The 13421-nt window shown below is 48.1% G+C and overlaps 1 protein-coding gene across 1 annotated transcript in view; it reads left to right on the top strand.

Annotated features, from left to right (window-relative positions):
* Positions 1 to 13421, top strand: part of LOC121167840 (adenylate cyclase type 9-like) — a 130055-nt gene that overhangs the window by 110573 nt on the left and 6061 nt on the right. The window contains exons 4-8 of the mRNA XM_040997511.1: positions 3637 to 3741; positions 4696 to 4913; positions 8999 to 9101; positions 9887 to 10095; positions 12416 to 12575. Coding sequence (XP_040853445.1) covers positions 3637 to 3741; positions 4696 to 4913; positions 8999 to 9101; positions 9887 to 10095; positions 12416 to 12575 — 795 coding nt within the window. The remainder of the gene's footprint in view (positions 1 to 3636; positions 3742 to 4695; positions 4914 to 8998; positions 9102 to 9886; positions 10096 to 12415; positions 12576 to 13421) is intronic.

Raw genomic sequence — 13421 nt, 5'->3', positions numbered from 1 at the left:
GTCACTTGGGAGGAAGAGGCTTAGGAGATCGAAGCACCACAATCTTCCTTGAGCCAAGAAAGGAGGCCAGAGCCTTAGCTCTGTGGTGATTAGGGCCAGGAGCCCCGAGCCCAGTCCTCACCACCAAGGAAGGCTGTACCACATCAGGGTGACTATTTCTGCCTCAGATGTTGCTGTGAGGGTTGACTGGATCACAGACACTACATGGCTGAGGACCTACTGCTGTTGTTGATTTGTCCCTGGCACATGGATGGTTCAGAACCGGTGTAGCTACCATCATCATGGCAGTGATTTTATCTGTGGAGCCTGCCAAGGCTGCTCCCTGAGGTGGGCTGCTTAGTGTGCAACATAGCTCATGAGGCCACAGTCTATGGGAGGGAAGCCCTCGTGGGGAGAGTAGAGTCCCCTACTGTCTTCTGTTTGTTCTCTGGTACCCATAACTGTGGCTCTTCAATGCATGGACCAATGCTACACAGCCACTTGAGCCACTATGAGCACCTAAAGGGCAGGTGACTTCTGAAATTACCTGGGAAGAGAAAAGTTCCTGAAACAAATTGATGCCTAAAGTTGCCTATAGGCCAAGCAGGCCTGCTTGTGATGAAGGACATTAAATTACTGATAAAACTAGTCAGTTCTCCCCCTGTGTGGAAGGAAGTCAGTCCTCCATGAGCCTAGTGGTTGCTGCGTAGAATGAAGCTGGCTTAAATCCCTCTGACATGGTTGCCCTGTATGTCCTCATTTTGCCCTTAGAATGATTCTGTGGGAGAGACACAGCCCCACTTTACAAAGCCAGAAACAGGCTCAGAGAGAACCTGTTGTGTCATAGAGCCACTATTCAGTCCATGACAGTTTAATTCCAGAGCCCTTAGCGCCAAAGCAGCTCCAGACATCTCTGGCTACTTTTTTTTTTTTTAATAGTCCTAATGGTTTAGAGTCACAAGCCATGACGTCAAGCCTCCCACCTCTCTGCCCTGTCTACCAGTTGGTTCCCTGCAGGAGCCAGTGCCAGCCACTGCCCACAGCTGAGTGACTCCCACCTTGCAGGCAAGCTCCTGTGGGGTCTTGCTCAAGTGTCCCTGGGCACATTTACTTCACTTCTCCACTGGGGGCTTCCAGGTCCTTCCGTGTGTGTGTGTGTGTGTGTGTGTGTGTGTGTGTGTGTGTGTGTGTGTGTGTTCATATGAGAAGATGGTGAAATCTTTTACCATTTAACACAGTCAGTGCTGACAGGGGTGTATAGATCATTCCTTTGTGTATTGTTGACAAGTAGAACAGTTTGCCCCTGTTACTCATGTCAGCTCTTAAACAAAACTAAGCACATTAGATCTAGTTGCTTCATTTTTCCGATGGATATGAATGTTTAAACTTGGCAGGTGCTTTGTGTTGGAGTTGCAGTCTACATCATCCTTTAGAATCTTTGTCCTTTGGCTTAATATAACCTAGTCTCACTGTCAGACTTGAGATAAGGCCTGGGTCAGATCCCTGCCCGTAGTGTCAACCTCTGAAACAATGCTGTCCTCCTACAATTTATCCAGGTCTTTTTTTAAAAAAAAAAATTTTTTTTAAATCTTTGGTTTTTTTTTTTTTTTTAATATCTATTTGGAAAGTCAGATAAATGAGAGGAGGAGAGTCAGAGAAAAAGATCTGCTGTCTGCTGATTTCACTCCCCAAGTGGCTACAATGGCGATAGCTACACTGATCCAAAGTCAGAAGCCAGGAGCATCTTCCAGGTCTCTCATGGGTGTACAGGGTCCCAAGGCTTTGGGCCATGCTTGACTGCTTTCCCAGGCCACAGGCAGGGAGCTGGATGGGAATCAGGGCCACCAGGACACAAACCAGCACCCAAATAGGATTTCAGCACATGCAAGGCAAGAACCTTAGCCACTAGGCTACTGCGCTGGGCCCTATCCAGGTGTTTAATCATTCTTACAGCCTGGAAATTGTTTTTGAGTCCTAAAACAATTCCCTCCTGCTGCATTTGGTCTTCTTCACTGGAAACTATTATTCCGTTCTTCGCAGCAATTCCTAGGTTACTAAGTCACATTAATAACAGCAGAGTTATTAAGGATATAGTGTGTTCCAGAAGCTGCATGAGCTATTTACTGTTTATTTCTGTAATCCTCAAAGTATGTCTTTTTTAAGAAAAAAAAGAAAGAATTGTAAGGCAGAGTTAGAGAAAGAGAGAGAGAGGAGAGAGAGAGAATCTTCCCTCCATTGGTTTTTTCCCACAATGACCACAATAGCCAGGGCTGGGCCAGGAAACCCAGATTCCGAAACTTCCTCCAGGTGCTCAGACCATCCTCCACCGATTTCCCAGGCGTATTAGCAGGGAGCCAGAGTGCAAGGGTTAACACCTGACTCTTAAACTGGAGCTCAGATGGGATGCCAGCATCACAGGTACAGATTTAGCCTGATACACTACAACACAAGCCCTGAAAGTGTTTCTTCAAGAGGAAGTATTTTCACTCTCGATTTGCAGAGGAGGGAATCAAGGGCTAGCCATTCGAATGGGATCTCCACTCCAGTAGATAACTGGGCCCAGGGTTGAACCTGGCTGATGAGAAACAAGGCCCTGCTCTTTGCACCTGTCACAGCTAAGTGTGGCCTTCCCTTTTCGAGGACGGCTAATTCCTGTAAACTTTGAAGAATCCCTGGGTCTGTGCATGCGCGTTTGGACCCCTTATGGGAACACCTCTGCCAGTAGAGAACTCAGTGTTCTTGGGTTAGGGGCTAGTTTGCTTATTTAGTATGCCCCACTGAGGTCTGATTCACATAGTATAAAATCGGACCTTTAAGGTTCCTGGTATATTTGCAAGGTTGTCCAACCCTCACTACAGTAAATTTTTAAAGGGTCCTCATCACCCCCAAACAAAACCTTATCTTAGTCAAGATATCAGGGCTTGTAAACAACAGAAACTTGCTTCTGATGGCGTAGGAGACTGGAAAGGCCAAGGTCAAGTGAGGAACTGTCTCCTGGTTCACGTCTGGTGCTTTCTCCCAGGAGCAGGGGACAGGGGAGGTCCCCAGGGTGTCTGTCACGAGGACACCAGGCCCCGGGATGAGGATTGTCTTCATAGCCTGAGCACCTCCCACAGGCCTTGCCTCTGCAAGTCATCACCCACCAACCTGAGGATTCGGATTTCAACATGGAGTTCGAAGGGAGCAGGGAAGATGGAAGGATACAACCTTTCAGACCCAAGCCCATATCTCCTTCTTACCTGACAACCCTTAACCCGTTGCCGCCTCCTGGGATTTGCCTTTTCTGGACGTGTCTCCTGGATGGGTTCACACATGGCATGGCCTTTTCCCCTTAGCGCAGCAATGTCAGGGTTCATCCGCACCGTGGCGTGGTCATGCTTCGTTCTTTCTCATGGCTTAGTACTAGTTCATTGTGCTGCAAAATCAGTTGGTTTCTCCATTCATCATTCAACTAACACTTAAGATCCCATATGTTAGCCATTGTGTGTAGCAGTGCTGTGTGCCTCCTTGTACAGGCTTTTGTGGATTTCAACTCATTTGTTTGAAACTTCTTCCTTAGTGGTGTGGTAAGCCTCCTACGGGACAGAAAACCTGCAATGACCACAGGGGCGGTCCTGGCTTCTGGGTGTGTTTCTACAACCTTTGTTTTTTTCGTAGACCTGTCCTTCATGTGGAATCACCTTTGCTCCCAAATCGGAAGCTGGTGCAGAAGGTGGCGCTGTCCAGAATGGCTGTCAAGATGAGCATAAGAACAGCACCAAGGTAACAGGCTCATGGCTGTTGTTCCTGTCACTTCCTCTCCTGGCGCATCCACCTAAGGTGACATTCCTCTCTTGTCAACTTCTTAGTTCTGAGAGTAACTCCTGTTAGGTAACACTGTGCCACACCTTCTGGTCCTCTGGGCCAAGAACAGCCTGATAAAGAACAGGGTGGGACCTTGGAACCCACCCACACAGAGTAGAAAGAGGACCTGCTGACTGGGTGGGACTCCCTACGTGGGTGGTGAGAGTTATAAAACCTGTGCATGAGAGTGGTTAAGGACTGATTTTTGTGCTAGAAGCTGAATTCAGCATGTGATTGAAAATGAGCATGCCATGGGGGTGAAGGGCTTTTTCCAAATGGGAAACAACAGCGGAGGCCAGCCAGAGGGTGAGCAGCTAGGAGGCTGCTGGGGCACTAGGCGTTGGGACCAGTCTGGGCAGAGGGGAAGATGGGATGAAACCCACATCTGGGAGCCCGTCTCACGAAGGCTGCCTTTCCCAGGGAGGCCTACATCTCTGTCATCCTCCGCCCTGTCATCTGCCATAGGACCTGTGTGAGCAGGTCAATCCTTGTCTCTCATACCCCTCTCAACATCCAGAATATCAGCCCCTGTCTTCCTCCACCATTGCCTAAGCCACACACCAATAGCTCTGGGCTTGTTTTCCCTGAACTCATCCTTGCACAACCCCTGGTCCTGGGATAAACAAACTCCCAGAGCTTCAGTTCTCCACTCTGTCTCGCTTACTGGCTCCTCCCATGTCCCACCTTCCTGGCTGCCTGATGGAGCATTCAGATGAAAGGGACCTTGCGGGTGTGGGCCCCTCTGACATAAGTCAGAGTGTCCAGCAGCAGCTCAGGGGGCTCCAGCAGGGTCAGAGGTCAAGGTGGGGAAAGCTCACATCCTGTGCCTCCACCTTACTTCCCTGTGTTTGCTTCCTCTTCGTCTCGAGGCAGGCTTCTGGAGGACCTAACCCCAAAACTCAGAATGGACTTCTGAGCCCTCCCCAGCAGGAGAAGCTGACCAACAGTCAGACTTCCTTGTGTGAGATCCTGCAGGAAAAGGGAAGGTGGGCAGGGGTAAGCTTGGATCAATCAGCTCTGCTTCCACTAAGATTCAAGAACATCCGGGAGAAGACCGATGCCCACTTTGTGGACGTTATCAAAGAAGACAGGTAAGCCCAGGGTCGTCTGTAGTGATGGCAGAGGTGTGCAGGTGAAACACTCTCCCATCATTAACATATTACTTTATTCTATTTTGCATTCATTTGAGCCTTAGAATAGTTGCCCAAATTGTAGGGAGAAATTTCTTGATATCCTCTGCCCAGATGACCAGTTTTACGCACGTGAATAGTCTATTTTATCACTCTCCTCCTCTCTCCCTCTCTTTCTCTCTCCCTGTGACATCTATTTCTGAATTTTTCTGAACCATTTGAGAAAAAGGTGCAAAGTCATGGTATTTACCCTTTATACTAAAACAGGAATATTATGTGATATAGTTATACAGAAGTACTTCAAAAAGTTCATGAAATAATGGACCTAAAATACAAATTAATGTCCGTATAAAAGCATTTGAAATCCAGTATATGAGATTTTTCATACTATGAATTTTTGTGAACGTTTTGAGTCTCTCAAATTCAGGAAATTTCACGCTGATCTGATAGCTTATCTAATTTGCAGTTTCTATTCCAGTTTTGTCAGCTGATCCAACGTGTCCTGGAAAGCGTTTTCCCTAGCTTAGGATCATGTGTTCCATTGTTTGATTGTTCTTCCTCAGATGTGCTTGGTCTCCATGATGCCGATGTCCCAGTCCTTGGGTAGAATATTCCTGATGTTGGTTTAGTGTACTGTTTCCTCCTGAGTCATGGAGGTCCTGCCCCCCCGCCCCCCGGCCAGATGCCACCTGAGTGATCCTGGCGCCTTTGGAGGATCTTGTGTCAGAGGCACATTGCTGATTCCTCGTAGGTGATGCTCACCTTGGTACATCAGCAGGGTCTTTCCAGTTCCTTCCATGAGGAACTGTAGTTAGCTGCTCTCTCCCTGGGACTAATGAGCAACCTTGTAAGAGTCCCATTCTTCATCAAGTTTCCCTGGAGTTCATTCCCATTGATGATTATTCCCACTGATAAAGTCTTTACTATGATGTTTCAGAATTGTGATATTCCAGCTGCATCTCTTGCACAGTCATCACTTGGTTCTTGGCCTCCCACCTTAAGGAAGGACCCTCCCCATCCCTGCTTTACCTGCCCGTCCTTGTCCAACCTGAACTCCTACATTGTCTCATGGTCTATCGGGCATCACTGTCAATACCGTTTTTTTTGGTTACTGTCCTGGTCCCCAGTCTGGCTAAAGGGAGCCTCCTTCAGGCCGGCTCCTGCAATTTTCCCACACTTCCCTGTTGTGTCAGGACAGTTCCAGGCTGAGTTTTTGCATTCCCTGCTCTGGCTCCAGAAATCCTATTGTTTAGGTACTCTAGCTACTAATGTTGCATAAAAGGTTAGTGTCATCCAAGAACATTTTCTGTGGGATTTCAGTCCTGATCCATTAAGTGGGACTTGTTTTGTGGCCTCAGTGTGGTTGGTTTTGGTGAACAGGCATAAGAGTAGAATATTCATTCTGCATTTGTAGAATGTTGTGATTCACAAGGATCAATAAAGTCCAGCTCGTTGGGAGTATTACTGTTCAGATCATCTGTCTGTTATTTGTTTTTTCTATTTTTCTATCAGTTGCTGAGATATAAGTATTAAAATATCCAGCTATGTCTGATTGTGGAAGAGTGTATGTCTCTTTTTAGTCCTGACAATTTTTGTGTCAAGCATTTTCACTCTTTTTAAAACATGAACACACGTTTATAAGTGTTACATGTTGTTGATGAATTCTTTTTTCATCTCACAGTGTCCCTCTTCATCCTGGGTCATTCTCTTTGCCTCAAAACCTGTCTGTTCTGATCCTGAGCCACATTAGCTTACTGTTTGCATACAGCATCCTGTTTTCTTCTTTCTTTCTGCCTGTCCATGTGTTTCTCTTGCTTTTTTTATCCATTCTATCGGCATTTACCTTTTAGCTGTGTTTTAATGTGCTTTGATAGTTTGGCCTCTCGGCATCATTTTTCTTTTAGTGATTGTTGTGGGAATACACATCCAGGAATTGTGGAAGTCCTCTGAGAGTTACTGTTATATCATTTCCTTCCAAATGAAGAAATAGTGAAACTGCTCTGGTGTGTCACCCCATTCTGATTACTTCCGCTGTAGTAGTGACATGTGTTATGTCTTCATCTGCAACAAACTCTCCCCTTGGAGATGTTGCGCTAGTCTCTGTGGACTGCCCCTCTGCTGAGTGTGGTCGTGTGTCCGACATGTTGGTGTGCCTAGTCATTTTTGGATTGTGTTGAAGACGTGTACGCTGCTTAAAACCTCTGGATCTTGTTTTATTCTCCTTGAGGAGTATCAGTTTTGCTTGTCTGGCTTGGTAGTTAGCTCTCTGAATCTCAACTCCGGAGGTTTTCTTCCTGGAGATGGCAGAGGCCATTCTGACCCTCACTGGTGCTTGGTGGCCACCAAGTGCATACACACATGGGCGCAGCCAGAGACCTGAATAGGGTTTATCTGAAGAACAAGATTCTTTTCCCTTTGGGCTATATAATCTCATTTTCTACCTGTTATCACCCCAAATCCCATTTTCTATCTTTTTAAGTAGGTAAAACTGTGGCTTGTTAATCTGCTTTAGCCACCCTCCACATTCTCTTGACTAAATCCTGAGGCACATGCTTCAAACAAAGGTAAAAATGGGGAATTCAGCTTCTTCCATGTGAGACTCTGTGTTCTGCCCACTTTGGTTGTTGTCCACGGTTTATGTATCCATCTGCATGGATACATAAAGGAACTCTCTTCTAGTCCCAGAGGCAGACCTCCCAACACTGTTAGAAGGGGCAGAACAGCTCACTGTAGGGTTGGCTCTGTGCTTGAATGCTGGCGTGTAGCCATTGCACATCCTCCTCGCAGCCTCTTGGTTGTTCTTTCCTCTATCCAAGAAGTGAGATGGCTGACATCAGGAGATAGTCTGGGATAAAGCAAGTTACTCTTCATAAGTACATTGCCCCTGAAGAGAGTGTCTGCTTTGCAGCTGGGACAGGAAGGCATGCTTGCAGGGTGAGCCCTGCTGTGCACCATGCTGAAGCAAGGCACTTTACACAGCTTATCTGGTTGCACTGTGATAGCTGCTGTAAGACAGACAGTTCCTCATGGCTGTATTTGCCACCTGAAATCACGTCAACACTCTCCCCTTGAATTTATGGTAATTTTCTGCAGTACAAAAAAGAATACTACTATTTTCTGGCAATTTATCAAAGAACGAGAAAGTCACATAAAGCTGGCTTGGTTGCTGTGCCATTAAAGCACTCGAGCCTCTTCATTTCTCAGGTCTCACATACAATCTGCATATGCGACAATAGCACCAAAATTACCCCAACTGTAAACACAATTCTGTGATAACAACCTGTTTGCTTTTGCGGTAGTAATTACTGTCAGTCCTCTGAATGACAGGACAGCAGTTCTGATTTGTGTTCTCATCTGAAGTCAGTATAAGCTCGCTCAGTGCAGGGATCCACAGCTTTTTCAGAAAAGATCATTTCTCAGAACAAAATAAAATAAATACTGCCTTCCTCCTCTTCTAATTATGGGTGTCAGGGTTCTAGTGATGTGTGTTTAGTCAAGATGAATGGTTTGGGCCTAGCGTGGTGGCCTAGTGGCTAAAGTCCTTGCCTTGAACATGCTGGGATGCCAGATGGGTGCCGGTTCTAATCCTGGCGGCTCCACTTCCCATCCAGCTCCCTGCTTGTGGCCTGGGAAAGGAGTAGAAGATGCCCCAAAGTCTTGGGACCTGCACCCGTCTGGGAGACCTGGAGGAAGTTCCTAGCTCCTGGTTTCGGATTGGCACAGCATCAACCATTGCGCTCACTTGGGGAGTGAATCATTGGACGGAAGATCTTCCTCTCTTTCTCTTCTCCTCTCTGTATATCTGACTTTGTAATAAAAATAAATGAATCTTTTTTTAAAAAAAAGATGAATGGTCACTCTTGGGTAGGGTTGGAGGCCTGAGGTTTGTAAAGGGGCCGTTGCACAGTAGCTGTAACATAGTGACCCTCAGATGAAGTACATGTGCTGTGTTTGTTGAGTGCTTTGGTAGCTAATTGTCATCTTCTGGTAGAAAGGAGCACAGTGATTGGCTGACTGTTGATGGATTGCATTTTTGTGTCTTTTAGCCTGATGAAGGATTATTTTTTTAAACCGCCCATCAATCAGTTCAGCCTGAACTTCCTGGATCAGGAGCTGGAGCGATCCTACAGAAGCAGCTATCAGGAAGAGGTGCGTGTTCCCTCATAGCTGTGCCAAGAAAACATGTTGCGCTCATGGGCCAGGTCACCAGCAAATGAGAAGAGCATGAGGGCAAATGCTGATTTATCTTCACATCCTAGACCTTTTCTTCTGCAGCTGGTGTCCCCCAGCCTGGAAGGCCTAGCCACATCTGCTGTGGCTTTCTAAATGAGACTGTCCACCTGCTGTTGGCCTGCCTTCTGTCCCTTGAAAAGGACACAGGAGCTCGGAGGAGAGAGGGCTCTGCCTCTCTCTGTAGGACTCACAGTCCTTCAGTCACCTCACACTACATACTTGCCTCTTTGTCGTTTGTACTCCTTTCCCTTCCCACAGCAGGCTGTCAGCTTCCCAGAGACACAGTTTCTGTCTGTCCCAGCACCCAGCACAGAGCCAGACCAGAGCAGGCTGAGGGAATGCATACGTATGCTCGTGTGGGATGTGTGTGTTAGCCTTCGCCATCGTCCGCTGTGAAGACAGCTGTCATGCTGCCTCAGCCTGGAGCCCAGCAGTCAGCGGCCATTCCCGGCCACAGCCTTTATAGATGCAGCTGTTAACCCGCCCGTCAGTAACTCCTCGTTCTGCTGAGACACAGAATGGTTTACATTTGACTGCTGTGTGTCCCCGGACATGTTTCTTAACTTCTCTGTGCTTTAGTTTCCTCACCATGAAATGGAACACGTCTACCTGAGCCCTGGTCAGGAACAGACCACACACTCAGGGAGCCATACTCTGTGGCCATCCATTAGTCTTCATTCTGTGTCTTCTGCTCTCAACAGGTGATAAAGAATTCCCCTGTGAAGACATTTGCCAGTCCCACCTTCAGCTCCCTCCTGGATGTGTTTCTGTCTACAACAGTGTTCCTGGTCCTCTCCGCCACGTGCTTCTTAAAGTATGGGGCAGCAGCCATGCCTCCTCCGCCAGCTGCCCTGGCGGTCTTTGGGGCAGCCCTGCTGCTGGAGGTGCTGTCACTCGTGGTGTCCGTCAGGTAAGGTGCCTGCTGCTGGATTCAGCTCCAGCACTTAGCCTCTAGCTCCCCCTTCTGGCTGTACAGCTAAGGGTGGGACATTCTGACTGCAGCGCACACGCCAGTCTTCAGAGTCAGCTGACTGTCCCTCCCCCTCCTTGGCCACACTGTGCGGTTTAACCCCACTGGCTTTTGCCAAAAGTGGGAACACATGTATAGAAAAGGCCAGTGCCCACTGCAACCCTGACACTGCCAGTGTTTCCTGGAGCTCCCACATCAAAGATCTGAAAGGGGAAGGTGGGAAGACAGGAAATGGGAAAGGGAGTCAGGAGGGGAAAGAGGATAAGCATGAGGGCCAGCAAGTGCCACACTGTGCATCCTGTGGAGGGAAATGTCGGCCTGAGTCTTCACAAGCATGGTTCAAGGCAATAGCATCAGAAGCAAAAGAACAACTCTAGGTGGAATTTCATCAAGGTTTAAAACTTTATGCTGCAAACAATACGCTCAAAAAAGTTAAAAGGTTGGGTGTTTGGCCTGCTGTTGACACACACGTTTGGGTGCCCATGCCCCTGAGCAGAATGTCTGAGGTTAAGTTCCAGCACCGTGCTTGACTGCAGCTTGCTGCTAATGTGCAACCTGGGTGTCAGTGGCGAGGCCCGAGTTAGCATCCACGTGAAAGACCAAATTGACTTCCTAGGTCACAGCCGGCAGTGTCATCTGGGACATGAAGCAGTAGAAGGGAGTGCTCACTCTCACTGTGTCCAGTAAATAATTTTAAAAAGGAAGGAAGGAAGAAAAGAAAGAAAAAAAGAAAGAAGACTCACAAAATGGGAGTATTTGCAGGTCATATCTATGAAAAGAACCAAAGATCGAGAATAGGAGTGGGGAACCTTTTGTCTGCTAAGAGTCATTTGGATATTTATAACATCCTTGGTGAGCCACACAAAATTGTCAGCCTAGTAACTAGGGCTCTAGATATATTGAATTTCAAACCCCACCTGCAGTTGCCTTGGCACAGCCAGTCCCTGGCTAGCTGCCTTCACTAGCCTTAACAGGCTATAGGCCAGATATTCCTTACCCCTAACCTAGAATAAGGAACTGGTATAGCTTAATTTAAAAGCATATTAACAGCCCATTTTTAAAGAGATAGATGATCCAGCTAGACCCCAAGTAGCTGTCGGGGAAGCTGCCCCCTGGGGAAGCTCATGGCTTCTCACCTTTCCTAACCATGCTGCATTACCTGCGGCCTGGTACCATGCTGACCACATCCAGACCTGTCACACCAGCAGGATATGCCCCCAGCCTAGCAAAGCCCACCAGTAATTGCCTGCAGGAGCCGGCAGGAGCCGAAATGAAGAGAAGGGCCCTCACCAGCATCAGGCTTGAGAGAGAGACAGATCTCCCTAGTAGATGTAGGGGTCTCCGTTCCAGGACACCCCCAGCACCCTTTTTTGCCTCCCACTTTTGGCTCAGCTCTAGCCCAGAGGGTCCTTCACTCAGTCCAGACCTCCTCCTCACCAGGAGTTTTGGGTCCTCCTGCTTGGGTCCCCCTCTTCCTAGAGTCTGTCAGTATTCTCCCCAAAGATGTGGCTGCCCAGACTCCTAATTGCAAAAGAAGACAGCAACAGAAAGGAGAAAAGTCAAAAAGTCATTTAAATGAAAAACACAGTGCTTCCTCTTGTATAGTGCCCTGGGAAGATGGTAACAAAGCTGTTTTGCCTCATGCATATCATGTCTGTGGACGTGACAGATGGAAATGGACCACACGAGTGTGTGAGTTTGGTGGCACAAAGTACCATGAATTGGGTTCAGTCTGTGCCATGACTTTCCAAGATGCTGAAAGATTCTGGACAATGTCCCAAGGCAGAGCTGATCTTTGCACAGGGCTTAGTTGTATTCCTGCAAGTTGAGTGTATGTTAACAGCCCCAAACTGTTGCCCACTGGATGGCAGTAACACCCCCTCTGTGGAAGAAACCACCCCCTTTTTCCTCTTCCAAACCTACAGAAAGCCTCCAGAACCACTTTAGTCAAGTCTTCTTGCCCCAGAGAGAGGCAGGTGGAAACAGGTGACAGTTGGGACCTATTGGTGTGAGTCTTCTGGCATGCTCCATTGGTCAGAGCCAGTGAAGCCAGAGTAGCTTTTGACAAGCAACTTTTACCAGAATGTGAGGTGTGACAAGCAAAGCAAGGCCAGTTTCCTCTGCCTGCTGCCCACATCCCTGTGGCTGTGGCTATAGCACTGAGGCCATTCCTGACTTAGAGCCTGCCCTGGCTGTCCTGGGAGGTGTCCCAGCCAGGCCCACGTGCTGCTGACACCGCCCTCCCCACCCCCCGTTCCAGGATGGTGTTTTTCTTAGAGGACGTCATGGCCTGCACGAAGCGCCTGCTGGAACGCATTGCAGGCTGGCTGCCTCGCCATTGCGTGGGAGCCGTGCTGGTATCCCTGCCTGCCCTCGCCGTCTACTCCCATGTCACCTCTGAATTTGAGACAAACATACATGTAAGTAATGCTTGGTGGCCTTATTCTCTGGGAAGTGTGTGTGTGCATATGGGTTTCTTCTCCTTAATAAGCCTGATTATTTGTGATAGCAATTTAAATACAGGCTGTGCCCTCTAAGAGACAGACAGCCTGTTACTGCCTTGACCTCACTTTTTAAGGATGACTTGGTACAGCCTGTACAGGTGCCCAAGCACTGTAACTGGCTGTGCCAGTAAAACCCCCAGCAGGTGCAGCTCCTTCCTGGCTTCACCCCTTCCCACTTCTGTCATGGACAGAGCTGACCGGTGTTGGTTCCCTTCTGTGGAAGTGTGTAGAGCTATTCTGCTTGTTGCTTTCAGTACATTATGCAGGAGGTGGCATGAGATATTCAGCCCCTTGCTATAAACAAGCTTGTATAAGGTGGTGTGAGAGTTCAGGGCACATTTGAGCTAGGTGAGGCTAAGGTGGTGCTGTGCACTGGCTCTTGGTATACTTTCTCCATCAGCCAAGGAGCATCTGTGTTTTCCTAAGAAGAATCTGTCCCGCCTTTCCAGATGATAGAAGACCATGGGTCAGTCTTCAGAACTGACACCAGTGAAGGACCCAGGCTGGGTCTCCTGCCAAGAGTCAGAAAAGGGGCTTCTGACTTAAACACCATGGGGAGTAGGCAAGCTAGTGCTGTTGTAGATCATGTTTCCGGTGCAAGCTTTGGAGATGGGCTACTATCATACCACAGCAAGCTTCAGTGGGCCCGTGGAGCAGCTCTGTGAGAGGAAGTGATCACTGGCAGTAGCGCCTGGGGTGGCCTCACCCTGCCTTCACACAGCAGCACACACCTGGAGGAAAGTCTTGGTGACTTAGCTGCTA

The sequence above is a fragment of the Ochotona curzoniae genome, unplaced genomic scaffold (assembly GCF_017591425.1).
Source record: "Ochotona curzoniae isolate NIBS_2020 unplaced genomic scaffold, NIBS_Ocur_1.0 patch433, whole genome shotgun sequence".
Classification (NCBI taxonomy): domain Eukaryota; kingdom Metazoa; phylum Chordata; class Mammalia; order Lagomorpha; family Ochotonidae; genus Ochotona; species Ochotona curzoniae.
Note: the sequence above shows the minus strand (reverse complement) of the source record. Positions and strands in the feature narration are given on the sequence as shown.